The sequence below is a fragment of the Sphaerodactylus townsendi genome, linkage group LG15 (genome assembly GCF_021028975.2).
Source record: "Sphaerodactylus townsendi isolate TG3544 linkage group LG15, MPM_Stown_v2.3, whole genome shotgun sequence".
NCBI lineage: Eukaryota > Metazoa > Chordata > Lepidosauria > Squamata > Sphaerodactylidae > Sphaerodactylus > Sphaerodactylus townsendi.
In genome coordinates, this window is record NC_059439.1 from 7,890,974 (window position 1) to 7,915,113 (window position 24,140).

General features: G+C 43.2%; 2 protein-coding genes across 3 annotated transcripts in view; both read left to right on the forward strand.

Annotated features, from left to right (window-relative positions):
- RAPGEFL1 (Rap guanine nucleotide exchange factor like 1) overlaps positions 1–8,065 on the forward strand; it is a 76,872-nt gene extending 68,807 nt beyond the window's left edge. Inside the window, exons 14-15 of the mRNA XM_048517588.1 lie at positions 1,104–1,158; positions 4,754–8,065. Coding sequence (XP_048373545.1) covers positions 1,104–1,158; positions 4,754–4,878 — 180 coding nt within the window. The 3' untranslated portion in view covers positions 4,879–8,065. The remainder of the gene's footprint in view (positions 1–1,103; positions 1,159–4,753) is intronic.
- Positions 8,066–11,542: 3,477 nt separating this feature from the next.
- WIPF2 (WAS/WASL interacting protein family member 2) overlaps positions 11,543–24,140 on the forward strand; it is a 48,325-nt gene continuing 35,727 nt past the window's right edge. Inside the window, exon 1 of one of the 2 annotated variants that reach the window (XM_048517260.1) lies at positions 11,543–11,627. The gene's annotated coding sequence lies outside the window, so the exon portion shown is untranslated. The remainder of the gene's footprint in view (positions 11,628–24,140) is intronic. The other variant, XM_048517261.1, reaches the window with a different exon arrangement.

A 24,140-nucleotide genomic window follows, 5' to 3' on the forward strand; every position in this document is an offset into this window, starting at 1 on the left:
TTCCAATTGCGATCTCCTTATTTATATCATATTCAGGCACTTAAATATAATAAAGCACTGTTTATTTCATGCCTGGAAACCCTGCCTGGAAACACACAGTGGAAAATGCATTTGAAACTACAGAGGTAATACAAGACAAAATTATGTTTTTAAGCCCTTCAATATATTCAATTAAAATGTCCCCTGCTGGTCTGAGCCGCTGTCCTGCAGTGCCCTGAAAAGCTAAATTCTACAATTGGTATAAATTATGCAAATATTTCCTGTTTTGCATGCTTCTGCGATTCTTTGTAATTTATTTTGATTGGTTAGACCGGGGTGGGTGGGTGGTTACAAGGAGCTCTGCAAGCTATTCGTAACAATTAGAATTTTTTTTGTCCAGTTTTACCCAGCATCACACTTTTTACCCAGCATCACACTTTTAACACAATAACGCCTATACACTTTCCCTTTTTTGAATATGAATCTGACGTTGTTTGTGAGCAGTTCTGTGTGGTTTTTCTGCCCAACCTTGGCCGTGCACCACTCACACACATTATGTTGGTAAAAATGCTCTTAGCTGATCTTGAGGATCACAACAACAAAAATTAAACTCCTGCAATAGGCTCTTTTACTGTTTTTTCCATAATGTCCCTGAACAGATTGTACCGTGGCAGAGCATCTGGTTTAATCCCTGCCATCTCCAGTTAAAAGAATCAGGTTGTAGGTAATATGAAAGATGTATTGTTGAAGGCTTTCATGGTCAGAATCACTAGGATGTTGTGGTCTTTCCAGGCTGTGTGGCCGTGTTCCAGTAGTATTTTCTCCTGACGTTTCACCTACATCTGCAGCTGTGCAGGTGAAACATCAGGAGAAAATACTGCTGGAACATGGCCATACAACCTGGAAAAACCACAACATCCTAATAAGAAAAATCTCCATCTGGAACCCTGAAGAGCTGGTGCCAACCAGAGTAGGCAATACTGCCCTTGGTAGACTGAGGGTCTGACTACACAAGAAACTGCCTTCTGCTAAGAAGAGACATAGATGTGTGGTTGCTATAATGTTTGTGCAGAGTGGGGTGTCTCAGGTGCCTGGAATAACGAAACCCTGTACCTGTCTTGCAGCACTCAGTGGCAGAGAAAGTTCGGACAATCAGGAAATGCCGGAGTAGGCCTCTCTGTGAGTATGGATGCCCCAGCTGGGACCAGATTTTTTGGATGGAGGGAGGGGGGATAAACGTTCTATCATTGCATTTTTTTTAATCCCACCTTTTCCCAAATGAGCTCAGAGCATCATTCATGACTGAGTTCCCTCCCATTTTATACCAGCAACAATCATAAGCCCTTTCCAGTGTCCTAAAAGAGACTCCAGAGGCGTAGCTACCATGGGGACATCCGGGGACAAGTGCCCCGGGCGCCACCTTGTGGTGGGCGCAAAAATTGCAGGTTCGTGTGTGGCTTTTTCTATTTTTCAGGGTGTTTTCAATGTTTGTCCTGCAGGGGGCGCAGTTTTTAGGCTAGCGGCACCAGAATTTCAGGCTATTGTCAGGTGACTCTCCTGATGATACCAGCCAAATTTGGTGCAGTTTGGTTCAGGGGGTCCAAAGTTATGGACCCCCAAAATGGGTAACCCCATACTCCATTGTTTCCAATGGGAGCTAATAGTAAATGGGGCTACCCTTTTGAGGATCCATAACTTTGGGCTTCCTGAACCAAACTTCACTAAACCTGGGTGGTTTCATCAGGAGAGTCTCCTGAAGATAGCCTAAAAGTTTGGTACTGTTAGCTTAAACATTGCTCCCCTGACAGGCACCCTCAAATTTTCCCCAGGTTCTCTCTTTAAATCCACCTCCTTTGGAGTGGATTTAAAGGGAGAATCTGGGCTCCCTAGATTAAAAAAAAAATGAAAGTATTGTTGAAGGCTTTCAAAACCAGATTCAACTGGTAGTTGTGGGTTTTACAGGCTGTGTGGCCATGGTCTGGTAGATCTTGTTCCTAACGTTTTGCCTGCATCTGTGGCTGGCATCTTCAGAGGTGTATCACAGAGAGAAATCTGTTATAAGAGAAGGCTGGACAAAGTGTATAATAGACTTCTCTCTGTGATACACCTCTGAAAATACCAGCCACAGATGCAGGTGAGTCAAGGAACAAGATCTCTGAAACCGCGATACGCAGCCACATGAAAAACTACAATAACCAACTTTATTGAAAATGATGCTGTTTGGGGTGGGGAATCTACCCTGAAACAGCATCACTTTCAATGTTGTTTAAACTAGGGGCCCAGAGTATGCCCTTAAGGTGGATTTAAAAGGAGAATCTGGGCTCTGTAGTTTAAACAACATTAAAAATGATGCTGTTTCAGGGTGGATTCCCTGCCTTCAAAAAAATAGCATCACTTTCAATGTTGTTTAAACTAGGGAGCCCTGGGTGTGTTCAGATTTGTGTGTTGGGGCATGTTCTATAATGCGATAGTGACTTTGAGATGACCTGGTGCAAAAAATGTTGTTTGGTCGTGGTGGGGGAGGGACGCTGCCCATATGGGGGGGGGGGGCGCAAAACTCAGATTTTGCCCCGGGCTCCATTTACCCTAGCTACACCCCTGAGAGACTCTCAAAGCTTGGAGGGCACAAGAGTCCAAAGTGTGTGGTGTTAGAAAAATCCAATTAAAAACGAGTTCCCAGCATATATATTGTACTATGCCAGTGGTTCTCAACCTGTGGGTTGCGACCACTTTGGGGGTTGAACGACCTTTTCATAGGGGTCGCCTAAGACCATCAGAAAACGGTCTTTTTATATTTTAAATATACCAGTTTTATGGTTGGGGGGTCACCACAACATGAGGACCTGTATTAAAGGGTTGCAGCATTAGGAAAGTTGAGAACCACTGTACTATGCCCTTCTGGTATGCTATGGCATGGTATTTCTGGTATGGAACACACCAAGGTGGATTCATTACTAAATGCATGTGATTGTTCCAGAAATAAGAAAGGTATAGTGCAGTATATATGTTGAAAAATTGGATAGTTGTTCCACAAAAAGGAGTATATACCTGAGAACTCATTCTGGATTGGATTTTTCTAACACCATGCACTTTGGACTGTTGTGCCCTCCCGACTATGAAGCTCTCTGTTTGGACACTAGGAAGGATTTATGCTTGCTGCCAGCTCTGCTGTGCTCTGTTTCACTTGTATGTTTAGATGCCTTGAAAATTTATTTATCATTGGGCAAATTGTGATTGTTACGCAGCTGAGGTTTAGTGCCTTTGGTATCTTGATTGCTTTGTGATTGCACTTTACCTATATTTTTGTTTTGATTGTTTGGAAAGGGCATAGACTAGGGTTTCTGAATATGGTGCTTGTGATTGCTATACTTCCCAGCAAAACCATTTGTAATTCACTTATCAAGTGTTTTTAAGAAGGGGGCAAGGCTGGGTGTGGCTTTTGGTCAGCAGGGCTTTTGATTGGCCGTTAGAGGTCTGATTGGCTGTGCAGATATTTTGAAAGTTGTTTCAGCCACAGCTGGCGCAAGTATCTTGTGCTACATACTGAAGGTAGACTGTGCGTATTTTAAAATTATTCTTTTAAAATGCTGATTTTGGGAGGCATTGTGTTAAACAGAGCTTCAGCCTGAAAAATTGAGGAGGTATTATTATAATTATGCATAACTTAACTCCCTGATATTTTGTGAATGGCTCTGTCTCCTGTGGCAGCCATTTTGTGATTGCTCCCATTATACTGTATCAGAATTCCAAAGATGCTACTGGCTCAAAAATGTTGGGGAACGCTTCAGAGATATGAAGGGCTCATGTCTCCACTCCCCATTAATTACTGAGCTACAATTCCCAGCAGGACTGGACTTCCATGATGTTTAAAAAGTAAAACTCGAGGTTTTAAAGTGGCAGACTTGGGATGTGATATCATGTAATTTTGCCCAGAGAGATTAGTGATTGGTTCAAGCTCAGTCAGTTTGCTTCATGGCTTAGTTGAGATTTGAACTTGGGTCCTTCTGATGCTAGTCTGACATTCTGACTGCTGCAGCACATGAGACTTCTGCTTATTTCTGCCATTCTAATCTTACTTAATGGCGTATTGGATGTCCCATACAGTTGACTGGATTCATTAACACTGTATAACCTACTTTGGGTCTCAGTGAGAAAGGCAGGCTATAAATGACGGAAATATTTTTTAAATGAACTTTCAAATGCAACCATGAATGCTTTTGGCATGTGCTATATGTGTCAAACGGTTTTCATGGGATTGTGCTGGATTTTTTTGTGGGGGAGGGGTTGCAGTCAAGTCACAGCTGTGGGATTTTCAAGGCAAGAGTCTTTCAGAGGTGGTAATGACATTGCCTGCCTCTGCATAATGACCCTGGATTTCCTTGGTGGTCTCCACTTCAAATACTAGCCAGGCTCAGGACTGTTAACTTTTATTTGAGACATAAGTTATTGTGTGTGTATTGTTAATTCAGACACACAGTTCTCTCTCCCTGCAGTTTGGAAACATTTCAGCCCAGCAACAGGATGCTGCTTCTTAGTTCAAAGCCTGTGAGAGGTGCAGGGTTAAACTAGGCCTTGAGACACAGAAAGTGCAATCCAGTGCAGCATTCTTAAACTGGAGTAACTTGGCACACATCTTACCAGATTTTTCTCATAGTAGGTGAGACAGAAGTGTTCAGTTGAGATAGGATTTGTATTGCCCTCAGGGCTGAGAAATAGCAGGGAGTGATTGTATGGGGGGTGAATAACCATGTGACTCTTTTCTTTCCTCCTGTAGGCCTGGAAATGGAGTCGTCACCCCAACAACTGCAGACAAAGGCTTACGTCCGGCAGTTCCAAGTCATCGACAATCAGAACCTGCTCTTTGAGCTCTCTCACAAGCTGGAGTCGAACAGTCAGTGAGGCTGACTGTCTGGCTGAGTCCCAGCAAAGAATGTTTACTCTGCAGGATACAAGCACTTTTGGGAATGGACAGGGGTTTTGCCCCTTGGCCTTTGCCGTGCTCCAAGGGCAACAGCATGCTGTTTGCAAGTGGCAGGGATATGACAGACCTTGGGCAGAGATGGCCTTTGGATGCCTGGGGTGGAAAATCCACCTACCTCGCTTTCTTAGAAATTTACGGGAGACACCATCTGCTGGGAAGTTTTCTTGCCAGTGGACCTGAGTGGTTTTTTCCCCTGCCCTTTATTGTACCCCAGATTTTACTTGATGGCAGAACCCACCCTATCTCCTGCAAAAACCATTGTTTGTGTTTTTGGGTGCTCTGCAAAGTAGTTCATACCAGTGGCAGTGTACACAGGAGAACTTCCCAATGGATTATGCCCCATCGGTTGGCTCAGTTTGTTTCCAATATTTCTGCCTCTAACAGCACTCAGAATCCACAACCTGCAGCTGCTTCAAATTGTGTTGTGGTAGAACCACCTCTGACAGTTCTTTAGAGGGTGCTTTAGAACTTAATTTTTTAAAAACAATGTTTTCAGGAGGAGGTCAGGCAGAAGCTGGATTTCTTGTCTTGTTTACAGGAAAGCTGGGCCAAAAGGTCAGTGTCCTAACTGGGCAGTTTCTCTCTCTACCAAGAGCATAAAGGAACAAGTTCTTCGAAAACGACGAAGTTTTGAATCAGATAAATAAGCTGCCAAAGTTGTGAATCTAATACAGTACAGTTGCCAGAGGCAGCATGTACAGAAATGTCAAGCAATGTTAATTTTCTATCTTTTAATCCTCATTTCTATATTGTTGGTGTGTACTTATATTTCCACCTTGGAAAGGTTTGATGTGGAAACCTTTTATACTATTAAATATTCCAAGGAGATTCTTAGCAGAGTCGTCACAGTTTTCAGTTCTTGCAAGCTGTTTTTTAAAAGAAATGTTACTTAAGGTAACTGAAGTGGTGAAAATCTTTTTTGCCTTTTGCAGGGGGAGTAGTTAAAATCTAGCTTTGGCTGGTTGTGGCATGTGGGACAGGTTTCTAGAGTTTCCATTTTGTGGGATTTTAACTGCAGGGATTTATTTTAAAAAACAACATTCTGTATGTTTTAGCTCCTGTTACCCTTTGGTGAATATCTACTACATAATTTAATTCAAAGTCCTTTCTGCCTCTCCAGGGAATCAAAGTTCTTGAGTGAAAGTTAGGGATCGCTCAGTTCCCATTCCTCAGACACTTACCAATCTTCAGTTCTACGTAAAATGACATGAGTTATGTAAAATGACATGTAGATTACACACTAGGTCTCTGGTTCTGGGTCTTGTCTGTATTTATTGTTCCTTAGAAGTGTCAAATCACACTTTAATTTTGAATGAGGGGTCAAGAAGCCAATCACACCATCTTCTTTCGAGATGTTAATAAAAGTCACTCTTGATCTTTTAGGTGTGTACTTTAGCATCAGGGGATAGATGGATTAGTATTTTAGATGAGATGATGGGGTCTCCCCTTCTCTCAAGTCTAGTATCATGAGGCTGTTCACAAGAACACTAAAAGTTTGTGTATACTCAGAAGTAATCTCCACATTATTCAATGGGGCTTACTCCCTAGCCAAGGGCTAGGATTGTACCCTAGGTACATTTTTGATCTTTTTGACCTTTCCCAAATTGCCTTTAAAAGGGGTGGAATTTCAATCCATGTGAATGCCACATGAATTAAGCTGGAATGGCTTACTAAAATCGAGATTTCTTTTAAATATTGATCAGAGGAACATATGGGGAAGGGCAATTGTGTGAACAGAAAGTCAATTAGAAATTTATTTAGAGACTCTTATTTAGAGACCCTGGTGTCAAATAATTTTCAGATCACACCTAATTCTTAAGAGCACTGACTTTTATCCAAGTTAGTATGAGTGACTGTGAGTGCAGAACCAGAGATCACATTCATTCTGGATTAAAATATCTGGAATAAAATGGCACAACTCTGGGGGAAACCCATGCCCACCAAGGTTTTTAGTCAACCTTTGGGGAAGACAGTGCCAAATATACATGCAATTCACAAAATTTGCATGCATACACACATTCCTTCAAATGTTCTGGATTTTTGTAATGCCTTCGTCTCTCATCTACATGCTTTCCTTTCTAGGGGCTTCTTCTCAATTCAGAGTTATGAATCAAGAACATTTCCTGCTTCTATTACAGTGGAGAAATCAGAAATATCACCTCAGAACTGTGACGAGATTTAAGAGCTGATATTTCTCAGTCCCTTAGTAGAAGGAAAAAAATCAGGGTTCAATTTGATTTGGATTTCAGTGTCAAACCCAACAGAACCAGCTCCTGGAATCTGCTTTCAGTGCCATGGTTCAGTCCTGGAAATGTGGAACAATAATTATGCCTCTGAAACATGTCCAGGGTGCATTGTCCATGCTACTGAGCAACCACAGCCCATTTCCACATATTTCTGATTGGGGGCGGCTCTCAGGTTAGAGGGGCGAGATTTGAATCTGGTGCTTCTCTTTTCTTTTTTTTTTTGGAAGAGATCAACTCTCCCTGCCATTTCCCCCCCAAATAGCTTTAATATTCTGTCTTTTTTATTTTTTGACAGAATGGGGCACTGGAAATAATCCTCTGGAATTTTTGAAATTATGATGTGCTTTGTTGACTCCTCCCTTCTCTCTATTAAGACTGTGTGTATGTGGGATGGGGATGAGGTCACTTCTAGTGGCTGTATGGTCAGGGACTTTTAATTTCAGGGTCCCTTGTTTTTCTTCACTTTTTCTTAATTCTTTTTTCTCTTCCTTTTTCTCTCTCTCTCTCCCGGCGAGAGCTTTAGGTCCTAATGCAAGGATATGTAAATATATACATATATATATTTTTAAGAAGACACTCTTGAATTGTACATTTATTTTTAAAATAAGAGCCTTGTATCATATTGGACCATTGTACAGAGAATTTTCTATGGTAGGAATGGGGGACTGCTTGCTCTAGCTGTATATCCATGTATGCTTCCGCAAGGTGGAATGTAAGCTGTGTTGTGTTGTTCTGGGGAAAGCGCTATTTATTTTGGGTGTGGCTGTTTATGTTGATTTGTTATTGTTATTATTATTTTGCTACAGAAGCACTTGGGTGAGAAGCCAAATGGTGGAAATAAAAGAAAAAATGGAAAACAGTTGGCTGTTGTGTAAATCATGTAACCGCTGCAAGTCTCACTATGCAGAGCCTTCCCAGAAAGTTAAAAAACCAAACAATTCCAGTTTGTGGTATGCATATCATACTGAAGATCCAGTGCCATCCAGCCCAATCTTTCTGCCTTCTTAATGGGTAGCAGCATTTTTGATAGCTGTGGGTTTTTTTTTCTGGATTACAGATTGGAGGCACACTCCATTTTCATACTCAACGAGAGAATAAATTCATACAATTTATTCTATTCTCTGCCCAAACCAATAGGCAAGTGTCCTTTTTCCAGTAAATATTATCCCAGCATCTCCTCTGCTCAGCCAAGGTTCAGGTTTGGGACAACTATAGTGTTTCTGGGGTATTGTTTGTTGTTCCTTTTATCTGTGACATTGTCCATAGATTGGCAGATCTCAAAACCACAGAGCTGTCCTCCTTTCTTTCTCTGCATTTTCCTATTTCTCCATTAGGAAATTCTGGGTGTTCATTTGCCTAACCCATCCTGGCTATTGAAATTATATGTAATACAATAACTTATTGATTGCTTGGAAGTGATGCCATATAATTCTATAAAAATAATTCTGGTGCACAGCATAAATCAAGAGGAGTACCAGATGATAATGGATGTACTGCCATTCTCCAACAAAGTTGTGTGCAAGGGGGGAAAAACTTGCATATGTATAAAGAAAGTTTGCCTTATGTTGATTATAAAACCATGAGATCATTGCAATTGTTCTATAACCTTGCTCATCCCACTGGTGAGAAATGCAACAGATTAAACATTTTGCTATATTTAAAAACAACAGCATTCTTCCATCTCCAGCCAGCGTGGTGGAAAGTGAAAATCCCAATAAGGTGGCAGTAGCCACTGGCCCTCTCTAACCAGGGTCGTCGCTCTCCTAGGCTTTCCCATTTAAGCAACCTGAGTTCTATGCTTCTTTGTTCCACATGACATTTGCCACTCATGCACAAATCGTTTTCATGGGTCTAGAAGTTGGGTTGCCATCTTCCAGATAGTAATTAGAGATCTGGAATTAAAACTGATCTCCAGGCTACAGAGATCAGTTCTCTTAGAGAAAAGGGCTGCTTTGGCATTATACCCCACTGAGGTCTCTTTCCTACCCAGAGGCAAAGCTACAAGGGGGCCAGGGGATGCGCGTTGTGCTGGGCGCACTTGGGGGGGGGGGAATTCAGGTTTCTGTTTTTTGTATTTTTAGTGTTTTTTCAGTTTTTGGCCTGCAGAGGGCACAGTTTTTAGATTAGCTTAGCAGCACCAACAATTCAGGGTATCTTTAGGAGACTCTCCTGATGATACCACCCAGGTTTGGTGAGGTTTGGTTCAGGGGGTCCAAAGTTATGGACCCCCCAAAGGGGGTGCTGCCATCCCCCATTGTTTCCAATGGGAGCTAATAGGAGATGGGGGCTACACTTTTGAGGGTACATAACTTTGGACCTCCGGAACTAAACTTTACCAAACCTGGGTGGTATCATAAGGAGAGTCTCCTAAAGATACCTGAAATTTTGGTGCTGCTAACTGCGCCCCCTGCAGGCCAAAAACTGAAAAAATACAAAAACACAAATAAACATGGGGGGGCACACAAAACTCAGATTTCTGCACCGGGCTCCATTTTCCCTAGTTATGCCTCTGCTCCTACCCAAATTCTACCCTCTAGTGTTTTAAACAAAAGCCAAGGATGATAACAGCTGTTTAAAATTCTACAATTCACAATTCCTCCTCTTAAGGACATAAGATGTTATTGTTAAATACTGAAGTGATTGAAAAAAAATGCATACATTTTAAAATTAACACTGTGAAAAACTTCAGCGAAGTCCTGTAAGGACAAAATCAATACAGAAATCAATGCTAGTATCAAGTTATTGGCTTAAGGCAGTATTATCCTGAAATGGTGTGCAAAGAAAATTAAGGAAGGGTTGTTTAGAGACTACAGTGCGCTATGACAGTATGTGTAAGAAAGGCCTATGACAGTGTCAAAATATTATATACCTTGGCTGCAAGCTCCCTAGATTTTAAAAAATAATTTGTATTAATTTCCACAATATATTTGGCAGATACAGAGGATACACCAGAACAGGTAGAAACATAACAGAAAAGACATTTACCCAAGGCTGTATTAATATAATCATTACATAATGGATCCCAATGTGACATTCTAATATTATCAGAGAAACTGTCACAAAATGTTTAAATCACTGTCTTCTGTCCACCAGCTCTAAAACAGCCTTACTGGCTAGTCTCTTAAATCTTAATCATTATCAAATTATTAATCCTGAAGTTATTTTTATTTTTACACAATCGATTCAGCTTCTTACATAAGTTCCCATCTCTTATCAAATTCAAGTTTTGGCTGTCTGTTCACATAATTTGTTAGTTTGGCCATAACAGCATATTCTCTGATTTTATCTTCCCCAGATTCTGTTGTAAGATCTTTACCAAATTTTCAACAGGATGTGATTGTTACTCTTGCTGAGGTTAACAAGTGCAAGCATAGTTTGTTCAGCTTCTTAGGAAGGTTTTCTTGTAAAATACCCAATAACATTGTTTTTGCAATAAGAGGGAATTTAAATTAGGCTCCCTAGATTTTGAGGCCCTCAGTTTCAGCATGCCAAGCCTATAGGTAAATGGCATTGTCTCCAGGAATTTCCCAAGCCAGACCTGGCAAACCTAGGGAAGGTACTCTTCGTGACTGAATAAAAGAAACCCATAGAAGGAAACTAGGATCAGTCCTATTAACCTGTGCCATGTGGATTATGTTACCAGAATGGACCAGAAAAACCCCCACTGGCAACATGACCAAGGACAATCCCTTCGATGTGGAAGCACAGAATGCCTCCATTGGGGGGGTTGTTGTTGTTTATTTTTATTTATTTAAGAGGGGGCAGCATAGATATTTAATTAATAAATAAAAATAAACAATCCCCCATGGAGGCATTTTGCCTAAGCAGCCTCCACAGAACATATTCTAAGAAGAGCAGAATACAAAGTGGCCTCGTTTGAAACTATTCCGTATCCCCGTTTCTTCCGAAAACACCTCCCAATTCCAAGTGATGAATAAAACAACAGCAGGTTTTCACTTTACTGTCTATAAACTACAATTCCCAGGGATCATTGCAAAGTCGGCCGTTGCCGGTCGACTAAACTGGCCCTTAGTGACGTTTTTAGTAGGCACTTTTGCTGGTTGGTGCCGTTCTGATGACGTAAGAAGGCCGCGTTTATGCTCGTAGTAATCAGGGAATGACTTCAGATGGGGCCCGTAAAGAGTTGGCACGGAAGGCTCTCTAAGCCCTTTCCGATATGGCCTCCACTTCCATGCTCCCTATTGGCCTAGACCCCTTTCAAAATGGCCGACGTCTCTCGCTTCTGCCTGACCTTCTTTAGATGGCTACTCTAACTTCTCACGCCGTGTAGTAGGGGGCGTGGCCGCCTTACGCATGCGCGTTGATCAAGGGGGCGCGCCTGGCCGCCATTTTGTGTGGCCGCCGGGAGGGCGCGCGGTTGTTTCCGGGTTGGAGGCCCCGGAGAGGAGGAAAGGCTGCGGGTGAGCGACGAGGGGTCCGGGCTTCACAGCCCTATAGGACCTTCTGGCTCAGTATAAAACAGTGCTTTGTGGGAGGAGTCGTCGGTTTGACCTCTGACCTGCGTTCCTATGGACGTGAGGGGTCAAGGGAGTGGGCAGACCTAGTGGGCTGTGGGAAAAGGGGAGCCACAAAGGGGGAGGAGAGAACTGGGTCAAGTATGAAGAGAGGGGAGGGCTGACCTAGCTATGGGGCCAGGAGCGGGTTTATTAATGTTCTTGCAGGCTATGGGGCCAGGGGAGGGTTGTTACGTTTTTGCAAGTGCCTCTAGTCATCACGGCTGCTGGCTGTTGATGGATCTCAGTCTGAGTGCCCTTAAAAAGCAATTTGTGCCAATGTCATAGTTTTAAGATAGAAGGGTCAGTGTCATTTTCCAGCTAGACTGCTTTGAAAATGGCAGTCGGGTGTTCTCCAGGGAAAGGGTGCGTGATGGCATCCAGGATTCTTTGTGTACGTGAGCTTGGGAACAAGATGAATGAGTGAAGTACGTGGTGGGCTGGCCTGGCTTGGTGCCGAACTGAGGGTGAATGTAAATGGGGTAGTGGTGGTGGTTGGTAGAGTGGAGCAGGTTCGTACATGCTGGAAAGGCTTCATGTGTGTGCTATGCGTCAAAGGTGGGCTTTGGTCTTACATGAGTTGCTCTAAGGCAGCCCCAGCTCCTCTCTGCGGGTGGAGGCTGTGTTTCTTTAAGTTCTTACTTGTCTGATCATAGTGTTTGCTCAATAAACATGCCTTTCTTGAAACTCAGGAGCACAGCTCCTGCTTGGGGGTGGAGTATGTGAATGGACTGGTCAAGCAGAAGTCTTGGTAGTGAAAAAGGACATGTCAGGACAGCAGTCTGGCTTGTTTCACTTCATATCTGTTCTTATAATTCTTCCTTTCCTTGGGAAACTCTGCTCTACTGAAATCAGTGGTTCCTGGGAAGACAGTCTTCCGTGTGGAATCCCAGGTGGCTTGATGGGTAGAGCTGTTGATTTGGTTTCAGTCCAGCTTGGAGCTTGTCAGAAGGCTTTGGAGAAGGTTGTTTCTCAGCCTCTGTTTCCTTGTATGCCCAATGGACATAATTGGCTTTGCAAAACATCGTGCGCTTGAACAGTACCATGTAACTGTTACTGTCACAGTCCTAACTTACAAAGTGTTTAAGTCTTGTCTGTTTAAATACGTAGCTGTTTTCCTGCCCATGGTGATCACTTGTTCCTAAACAAGGGAAAATATTGCATCTGGGAGTTGTGGGGCCTTGGTAAGGATTTATATCCCCCCTTTCTCTCCTGTAAGGAGACTCAAAGAGGAGCAGCAGTGGCGTAGTGGTTAAGAGCAGGTGTACTCTTAATCTGGAGGAATTGGGTTTGATTCCCTGCTCTGTCACTTGAGCTGTGGAGGCTTATCTGAGGAATTCAGATTAGCCTGTGCACTCCAATACACACCAGCTGGGTGACCTTGGGCTAGTCACAGTTCTTTGGAGCCCTCTCAGCCCCACCTACCTCACAGGGTGTTTGTTGTGAGGGGGGAAGGGAAAGGAGTTTGTAAGCCCCTTTGAGTCTCCTTGCAGGAGAGGAGGGGGGGGGGGATATAAATCCAACTCTTCTTCTTCCAAACTCCTTTCCCTTCTCCATTGTGGAAAAGAACAGCACATGAATGAAGAAATGTAGGCAACGTTCCTTGTATGGTGCATGGCCATCGTGCTGGTGCCATGTAGATGAGAGGCTGCTGTCCTGGGCAGCTCAGTTCTGTGCAGCACTACGGAATGCTTAGAGCAGGGGTGGCCAACCTATGGTGCTCCAGATGTTCATGGACTACAATTCCCACCAGCCCCTGCTGGCATGGCCAATTGACCATGCCGGAAGGGGCTGATGGGGATTGTAATTCATGAACATCTGGAGCACCATAAATTGGCCAGCCCTAGCTTAGAGGGACTATTGAAGGTAGGGAAGGGAATAAGTATAAAATATTTAACAGGATGGTTGGAATGTCTGTGTAAAATTGATCCTTTTTCCTCTTTGTTTCACATCCAAATTTGCCTTCTTTTCATATGGTAACCTTGGACAGTGATGCTTCCGTGATACTACAGACTTGGACAATTTTTCTTTATCAGCCAGACTCATTTTTCAGTCTTCAGAGTTTCATGTATTAGTTACCATATTTTCTGTTTCTTGCTACCACAAAATTTAAGCCTAGTTTCTCATTGTTGTTGTTGTTTTACAAAAGTATTTCATATAAATAAAGGAATAGCCCTGGTTGTCATCCTCACAACTCTGTTTCCATTTCCATTTATTACCTTTCCTTTACCACAGTCTCAGGGCGGGTTGCAATAAATCCTGACCCAATTTCTCCGCTATTTCTGATAATTCCGTTACTGTTTTTAAAACTCAGTTCCATAGAATATTGGAGCCAGTATAGAAAGCAACTGGTTAAGAAATGAAATCATCAACCACCTTTTAATGGTGTAACAGTTAACATATGAATGAGTGATGGCAAGAACTGCAAGCACTCGGTGCTTTATGCCACACAACGAAACATACTCAGAGATGAAATAATATTTAAGTTTTGTGCTTCTCGCAGAGAGACACTGTGTTAAAATCACTGCTAAAAACATTAGGCACCAGAGAGAAATTTTGAGATGATGTTGCACCTGGATTTGTCATGTGATGCAGTAACAAGTGCAACTCTCTCCTTCTGGGAGAGTTTAGTAGGAATTGTTACGGGCATTGCTGTCTGTTGTTTATTAATTGCTGCATTTTTTAACTTAAATTATTTATAGTCTATTGTGTACCTGTTATTTTATGTTGTTCACCGCCCAGAGCCCTTCGGGGGTTGGGCGGTCTATAAGACTGAAAAATAAATAAATAAATAAATAAATAAATAAATAAATAAATAAATAAATAAATAAATAAATAAATAAATAAATCAGTGGGGTGGGGTGTGTGTAGGAATGTTTCTTTCAGCAGTCTTCTGTAGCTGGAGGAGGGACATGCTTTGAGGTTTGTTCTTGCAAAGGCTGTGCCAAATCCATCTTTGCACTGAGTTCCTTTAAATATTACCTTATGTGAGCTACTTTTGAGTACCGTATATACTCGCATATAAGTCGAGTTGCTGAAAAAGCCCCCCTCGACTTATACGCGAGTCAGGTGTATTTTAAAAAATATTTTAGGGTTTTTACTTTGTCGGCCGCTAGGGGGCGCATTTTTAGGCTAGTGGCACCAAAATTTCAGGGATTTTTCAAGAGACTCTCCTGATGATACCAGCCAAGTTTGGTAAAGTTTGGTTCAGGGGGGCCAAACTTATGGACCCCCAAAGGGGGTGCCCCATCCCCCATTGTTTCCAATGGGAGCTAATAGTAGATGGGGCTACATTTTGAGGGTCTATAACTTTGGACCCTTGAACCAAAGTTCACTAAACCTGGGTGGTATCATCAGGATAATATCTTGCTGATACCAGCCAGGTTTTGTGATGTTTGGTTTAAAGGGTCCAAAGTTATGGATCCCCAAAGTGGGTGCTCCCATCCCCCATTGTTTCCAATGGGAGGTAATAGTAGATGGGGCTACATTTTGAGGGTCCATAACTTTGGACCCCCTGAACCAAACTTCACCAAACCTGGCTGGTACCATTAGGAGGGTCTCCTAAAGGTACTCTGAAATGTTGGTATTGCTAACACAAACATTCCTCCCCTGATCAAAAATCCAGTTTTGAAGGATTTTAACTCTTGTGTTTTAGCTTGGTTGCTGATTGAGCTAAGGTTTTTGTACTTTTAAAGTTATTGTTAAGACCATATTGTTTTTGTTGACCCTCTTTTCCACTTACAGAGCTAGTTTACTGTTTTTCTTTGAAATAACAATTCAAAAACATTTAACCTACTGATGTCTCAATTAATGTAATTTTATTGGTATCTATTTCATTTTTGAAATTTACCAGCAACTGCTGCATTTCCCACCCTCGACTTATATGCTTTATATGACTTATAAGTTTTCCCAGTTTTTTGTGGTAAAATCAGGTGCCTCGACTTATATGCGGGTCGACGAGTATATACGGTAGTTCCTCTGCATGTAAAGCAAAACTTGTGCATAAAATTGACGCCATAAAATTGGCATCATGCTGGATGTGAAAGGTTACTTACCTGTGTGGCTGTGTTTTCTGACTCCTACCTCAGTCGCGCAGGAACCAGACAAGGAAGGACAGAAAAATAATTGACAGTCAAATTTTGGATAACCACTTTGCTGTTTTACTGTCCTCATGTCCACCAGAATAGATGTTTCTGGGGTTGACTGTGCAGAGTATCCAGAAAAGTTAAAACGTTCCCTGTCTTGTACTCTTTTGCACTCTTTATTTTCTGTCAGGCTTAAATCTGTTGATTATTGCCCCTCAAGCCTAGCTGTATTCTCCTGTTGTGGACAGCTGATAGGTGCTTGGGGCAAGGTAACATGCACGCACATTAGTCAAAACTCAGGTGTCAGTAGAGGTGTCAGATCTTCAAGCTATGGTGCAGGTATTGATTGAAGACCTTGACCTGGATTGCCAAAATTAGCCTGATCTTGGCAGATCTCAGAAGCTAAGCCGGGTTGCCTAGTTAGTATTTAGATAGGAGACCACCAAGGAAGTCCAGGGCTGAGACACAGAGGCAAGGAATGGCAAACCATTTCTGAATGTAAACTATGGGGTTGCCAAAAATTAGCTGCAACTTGAGGCCTTTCCACCACTGTTGATTTAATGGCATACTTGGCAGTTGGGTGCTCTAGCCAGTGTGGTGTAGCGGTTACGAGCAGGAGCACTCTAATCTGGAGAACCGGGTTTGATTCCCCGCTCTGCCACTTGAGCTGTGGAGGCTTATCTGGTGAACCAGATTAGTTTGTGCACTCCGACACATGCCAGCTGGGTGACCTTGGGCTAGTCACAGTTCTTCGGAGCTCTCTCAGCCCCACCCACCTCACAGGGTGTTTGTTGTGAGGGGTGGGGGAAAGGAGATTGTAAGCCCCTTTGAGTCTCCTTGCAGGAGAGAAACGGGGGTATAAATCCAAATTCTTCTTCTAGGCTTCTGATATGATATTTTTATTTCCAAAAAGTACTTCTAAGTAGTTTCCAGATGGACTCGATCAGTGCAGTCGAGTGAAATGAAATCTTGATGTACCATCTTCTACAGGTCTATGTCGTGGTTCTAAAATATGTCATCAATAAAATAAAGTGGGACCAGATGGCAGTTTTTTAGGAAGTGCATTTTATTAACACCCGCCCCCCTCTAATGCCTAATAAAATATTTCAGTTCAGCTACTTCTCAGTGTTGGAGGAAATTGGATATATTTATACAGTTCATAAAATTACTTCGATGTCACTTTTCAAAGCTTTGTTAAATATAATTCAAACATGCTGAAAGGGATCCCTGTTAATTTGCATCTGTTACATTATCCAGTTCAGCCCTTTCCAGAATCCCCGAAGTGATTAAAAGATGGTGTAATACAGTGGCTAAGAGAAGGAGCTGTAATCCAAACTGTACCCTTTCCCCCAGTTCATATCTTGCAACTGTTAGAGGCTAAGCAGCCGTAAGGATGACCCATTATCTCAGCTCCCACTTACTCCAATACTGGCCTGCTGAACTTGCTTCAAGAATTACAGCAAGCGAATGTGTTTTGAAGCACTTTGGATGCTGAAAGGTCTATTCAAATGCTGAAGACAGTATTGATTTCTGAGATAATTCAACAGCCCAGAATACCTGAACAGTATAAAAAATCTGTCAAGGTGGAGTTCTTGTTGAGGTTGTGACTCCATCTTATATTAGTAGGCAGAATTCTCAAATGTCTGTTACTCTGGTATCTTTCTGTGGGGCAACTGGGTAGTGATTTGGTGAACATGGCACGTGGAGGTTCTCTCTTGACTTCATTCATGTACAGAAAGGTTTTGTGTTTTTATGCATGCCCTGTTTGCAATCAGCGCTCATACCTGTGACTAGAAGGTGTCTATCTGAAGATCCAGATTTGAGTTTTGCTTCTGCAGAACAGTCCATAAATATTTTTTATTGTTTTGTTTTTTGGTGCAACAGGAATTAGTTCGGACATGATGCTGCTGTGATCCTGGTCCAATTATTGGGTGACTCCAGCCCAATCCAGCTGCCAGAGAATCTACCATAGTCCCAAATAAACTTGTTGGATTCCTGTACCAGGGGCCTTCCCTGGCCAAAAGCCCCATGGAAGCCAACTAAGGTCAACTTCCCCACCCCCCAGGAATGCCCCTAACCCACACCCAACCGTGCCAGCATTCACCTTTAGGTTGGCACAGCTCTGAGGCAGGCAGCCTCTTTCGAGTCAAGCACCACACAGCTCTGCAGTGCCCTGCCGCCATCCTGTTTGCCCTCCCCACCAGCGTAGGTGCTACTTACACTGGCAAGCACATTGGCATGGACTCGCTGTGCTTCCTGATCGTGCTTCTCCCTCCCGGATCAGGCTGTTACCCTGTCGACTGCATGGATTTACAACGTGTAATCTCCTTGGGTTTTATTAAGAAAGGTGGGCTACAAGCCAATTAAAATAAAATTATATTCTTTTGTTTCACAGCTGTATTCAGAGGGTGGCAAGAGAATTTCAAGGTTGCCACATACATTACATTTGTGTTTCCTTTTTTCTGGAATATGTGGTTTACTAGGTTAATATTGGGTGATATCGCCTATCCTGTTTGCATTTTTTTTAAAACTAGGACAGTTTAGATTGTCTAGCATTTCTAATAGAATTTGCATGAAACCAATAAGTGGGGTCATCCAGCAATCTGGACAGTGTTGTCCACAATATGTAGATAACTCTCAGCTTTATCTCATGCTTCTGGCAGATTGTGGGGAGGCTGTGGAATCTTTGAACTGGTGCCTGAAGGCAGTTTTGGGATGGATAAAGACCAATAAACTGACGCTTAATCCAGGAAAGACAAAGGTGCTAAGGTGGGTGGAAAGACTGATCCAGCAATTGAGCTGTCTTCTACATGGGGTTGCACTCTTCCTCACGGATGCTGCTTGATCCAGGCTTCCTGTTGGTTAAACAGGTGGCAGGGGTGGGCAGAAACACCTTCCTCCAGCTCTGGCTGAAGAACCAATTGCAGTCTTTCCTAAGTAAAAAAGATCTTGTGGCTGTGATGTCTGCCCTGGTAACATCTAAATTAGACTACTGCATGGTTTTGTACATGGGGCTGCCCTTGAAGATTGTCCTGAAACTACATTCAGTGCAGAATGCCGGCATGAGTGGGTCATAGGAACCATATCAATCCTGTCTTCCCACCTACACTGGATTCCAGCTTGTTTCCAGGTCCAATTCACAGTTCTGGGGTATTGACATTTAAATTCCCAAATGGTTTGTGTCGCATATTCCTTAGTGGCCACCTACTCCCATATGAACTTATTTGACTGTTATGGTCATTTTCAGGAAGCCTAGTCATCTGAGGCAAGATGGATGGCAGCCCAAGAAATGGACACGGTTTTTTAAGTTGATTTTTAATTTCTTTAACTTTTTTACTGCTTTGATGGCCCCACCTGGGCAGAAAAGGATACAAATATTTTGAATAAATAACACTCCTTCTCTGAGAAACCTGAAGGCATGTGTTTGCCTTTATCAGTATGAGTCACTAAGTGTACAATCCTGTGCAGAACTACTTCAGTCTAAGCCCACTGAAATGAATGAGAATAGAGTGCTTCTCTTTAGGATTGCATTGTAATTATGTTAACCACAGAATTAATGAGGCAAATAGAATCATCAGCAGCTGCATGCATTTGATTAGCATTCTTTAAGTGTAGTGTTAGTTATTTTATGCGCATCATAAGGGCTGCTGGGTTCATTTAAATACTAAATCTGTTGCTGGTATGTAGGACTCAGAGCAAAAATATTACAATTTAATAACTGTTAACGTGCTTTAAATTCTGGTTTTGATTTTTCTTTTAAGCATGCTCCATAGTTCTACTAAGACAGGGAGGCAGAGGTTGCTTGTTTGAGTCTTCTCCCATGTCAAAAAATCCCTTCATATTGAAAGCTAGCATATCACTGAAGCTAAGCCAGAACCATTCTCTCAAAAATTAACTTTGCACAAGCATGAGTTTTTCCATGGGGGCACGGTCCAACATGACCCCCATCCACAAACTTGTCTTCTGAAGGGGTACAGTCCTGGGAGGATTGTCAGGTCTACCACAATGTGCTAGAGTTGATAATAGCATTTCAGAATTTAGATGGGGAGGATATAATTTTTTTAATTTTCCGGAGCAGCAAGTGGCATAGTGGTTAAGAGCAGATGCGCTCTAATCTGGAGAACCGGGTTTGATTCCCTGCTCTGCCACTTGAGCTGTGGAGGCTTATCTGGGGAACTAGATTAGCTTGTGCACTCCAACACACACCTGCTGGGTGACATTGGGCTACACACAGCTCTTTGGAGCCCTCTCAGCCTCACCCACCTCACAGGGTGTTTGTTTGGGAGGGGGGAGAGAAGGGAAAGGAGATTGTCAGCCCCTTTGAGTCTTTTGCAGGAGAGAAGGGGGGATAATCCAAACTCTTCATAAGAGGCTAGATATCATAAAGCAGCTGTAGATTAACTTCTTGACCTCAGGACGAGGAGCAGGCTGGAAAGCTGCTGTTGGTTGCTGTCTGTCTTATACACTGTGTCTGTATCACTGACTGTCCAGTGTTCTAACAGATTAATGCCCAGTTTAAGTTTTTTTCCATAGAGTGGGCAATATGTGCTAAGATTCTGCCTGCAGCTTTGTTTTTACACTTGGATGCATTATTGGACCTTACTATTATAATCCACCTCAAGAGCAAGGTAAAGTAGGTTATAGGTGTATGTGGGGAAGAACAGTACATGAAGCTGAGATCCAGTCTGAAATGTTACTTATTTAAATGTTTACTTATTTAATGTTACTGAAATGTTACTTATTTAAAAGCCTGGGTGAAAAGGGGTGTTTTGCCCTGGCTCCTAGGAGAAAGTAGGGTACATGCCAGGCAAGGCTTAAGGGGGAGGTTGTTCTACAGGCTTGGTGCCACCACTTGAAAGGTCATGTGTCTGGTCTCTATCCATCTCTCCTCGGCAGGGAGGGGTGCAGACTGCAGAGATTTTGAAGAGGATCTCAACTTAGTCAGGGCTTTCAGAATACCACTTAATGAAGCTGTCAATACAATAATAAAAATTACAGGTTTGTTGTGTTGTTTTTCTACCTTGCGAGCTGGTTCAAGCAGGTCTCTGGAGAGGCATTTTCTAAATAAATATCTAAATATCAGTTTGGTGTCAGGAGTTCAAGAAATTCTTGCCTTGGCAGCTGAGCACAAACCTCACAATGGAACGTGCTTGTTGTCATACTTGCTACCTAATAACACCTGTGTCTTGCCTGTGCTTCAGGCAGGGCCGCGCTGTGGCAGCCGCCTCTGTGTCTTGCTCTTGGAGCATTGAATGACCTTAAAGGCGAGGACAGCCTCTGCTGTAGTGCCGTGACATGAATGTAGTTCTGTGTTAGTTGCCTGCGCTGCCAGCCACAGCAAGTTGCATGGTAGAAGCGTGTGTTTCCTTTTGGGCTCCATGTAGGGCACATGAGGCTCCCACATAAGGCCGCCCTCATTAGAAAAGTAATTATCGACCTAATAAAGATTGAGTAGGAAGAGAAGAGCATCTTGTTCTTACGGTAATGACGGTGATTAGATGTAACTGGCAGTGTTTCTGGGGAGTTAATGAACCGAGGCAACATCTATTTCTCTGTTTGCAGGATTCCGCAGCAAAGACGTTATTCTAGTTCAAGCCGGTGATGGCTTTAGTGTTGTGGGGCGGTGCCTGTGTTACCTGAAAAGTGAACCGGTTTGATGTAATATGACCCTTTGGTGGTGTGAAGTGGATGTAGAAGGTGTTGGATGTGCTGGGTTGGAGAATCAAAAACTAAGACAACAAAGCTCTTAACAGTGTGGCTGAGAAACTGGTGTAAGCCAGGGAATTGACCATGGAGATTTCACCTCACAAATGACCGGCCTGGGTCAGGGGTGCTCAGACTTGTGGACATGGAACACTCGTTTTATTTGGCTTGTTTAATTTATTTATAGCCCACCTTTCTTACTGTAACTGGAGACAAGTTACCCAGTGTAAATGGTTGTGATCAACAGGATGATATCTCTAATAAGCCATGTAATAGGACTGGGAATTATAGAAATGTGAAGTGTGCTTTGGTCCGACTACAGCTCCAGGTGTTAAGCATGACATGTTAAATGATGCAGATCCTGTCTTTATATGGAATTCCAAGGTGGCGTCCAAGACTAAGGGAAGAAGGCAGGGCATTACACCTAGCTAAGGTGTATGGGCTCTGTGGAAACAGTATCTCATATGCTGTTACATTGTCCCTTCTATGAGATAGAGAGGAAGAACCACATAATTCCTTTCTTGCAAGGGAACGAAGGTATTACAGATAACCAGAAGGTTATATAGCTTTTAAATAGCCACATCTACGAGTTGTTGGAAGCCGTGGCTAAATTCTTTTATTCCGTTATTTTAACTCGCCCAAAGTTGTAAATGCTGTTGTTACCTTGTGGTGTTGATGTTGATGTTGAATTATTTACCATATATACTCTTGTATAAGTCGACCCACATATAAGTCGAGACACCTAATTTTACCACAAAAAACTGGGAAAACTTATTCACTCGCGTATAAGTCGAGGGTGGGAAATGTAGCAGCTACTGGTAAATTTCAAAAAGAAAAATAGACACCAATAAAATTACATTAATTGAAGCATCAGTAGGTTAAATATTTTTGAATATTTCAAAGAGAAACAGTAAACTAGCTCTGTAAGTGGAAAAGAGGGTCAACAAGAACAATATGGTCTCAACAATAACTTTAAAGTACAGAAACCTTAGCTTTTTTGTAAGGAAGGGTTTTAAACAATGGATCATACAATAAAAACTGGAATGAACATGCCCGTTCACTGTGACTCAAAACTACACTGCTTTTTAAAAGAATAGTTCATTATTTTAGTGTACATATTTTTACAATTGCACATGGCAGGTGTCATTTTAGAAGGAATATTCACACAACCTGTCAGGGGAGGAATGTTTATGTTAGCAGTACCAACATTTCAGAGTATCTTTAGGAGACCCTGTAGTCATCCCCGCAGGGTCGTCGCTAAGGAAGAGGCGAGACGCGGAGGTTTCATCTGGTGGAGAGCGCCAGCAGCGGGAGCGCGGGTGTCTGTGTTCCTAGCGACTCTGCCGCGTGCTGGTTCCTGGCACCTTTTATTATGATTATAGCGGGGGCGTGTAGAAGGGCGGATCGGGGGGAAATCCGGGAGAGCGGGAGACTGAGAGATCATCATGTGATGCATGATCTCACCTGGCTGCTACGTGCGGAGAGGAGCATCAGCGTCTGGGCCTAATCCTCACCTGGGGGCAAGACCATTGTCCCTTTGTCTGGGACACCCGGTGGTTGTGAGCCAGGCAGTTCATGACCCGTGACTCATCGGGGGGTGAGGGGTGGGGGAGCGGTGCGACCAGAAGACCGTAGGAGCGCCGGTGTTCCAGCGCTCTACTTACGGTGCTGCTGGGTCAGCAGCTCATCCCTACAAGACCCTTCTGATGATACTACCCAGGTTTGGTGAAGTTTGGTTCTGGGGGTCCAAAGTTAAGGACCCTCAAAAGGGTAGCCCACTTTAGGGATCCATAACTTTGGACCCCCTGAACCAAACATCACCAAACATGGCTGGTATCAGCAAGAGATTATCCTGATGATACCACCCAGGTTTAGTGAAGTTTGGTTCAAGGGGTCCAAAGTTATGGACTCTCAAAATGGGAGGGAGGGTGAGGGGTGGCATGCAAGGGAAGGGGAGGGAGGGAAGGGAGTAAGGGGTGGCATGCAAGGGAGGGGGAGGGGGCCCAGCATTTGGACATGGCCCACCCACCCTAGCAGAGGAAGGGTGAGGGATGGCATGCAAGGGAAGGGGAGGGAAGGGAGGGAAGGGAATAAGGGGTGGCATGCAAGGGAGGGGAGGCAGGGGAGTGAGTAAGGGGTGGCATGCAAGGGAGGGGAGGGGTGGCATGCAAGGGAGGGGTGGCATGCCACCCCTCACCCTCACCCTCCCTATTAGCTCCCATTGGAAACAATGGGGGATGGGGCACCCCCTTTGAGGATCCATAACTTTGGACCCCTTGAACCAAACATGGCTGGTATCAGCAAGAGATTATTCTGATGATACCATCCAGGTTTAGTGACATTTGGTTCAAGGGGTCCAAAGTTATGGACCTTTAAAATGTAGCCCCATCTACTATTAGGTTCCATTGGAAACAATGGGGGATGGGGCACCCCCTTTGGGGGTCCATAAGTTTGGACCCCCTGAACCAAACTTTACCAAACTTGGCCGGTATCATCAGGAGCGTCACCTGATGATACCCTGAAATTTTGGTGCCACTAGCTTAAGAATTGCGTCCCCTAGCGGCCGACAAAGTAAAAACCCTAAAATATTTTTTAAATACACCTGACTCGTGTATAAGTCGAGGGGGGCTTT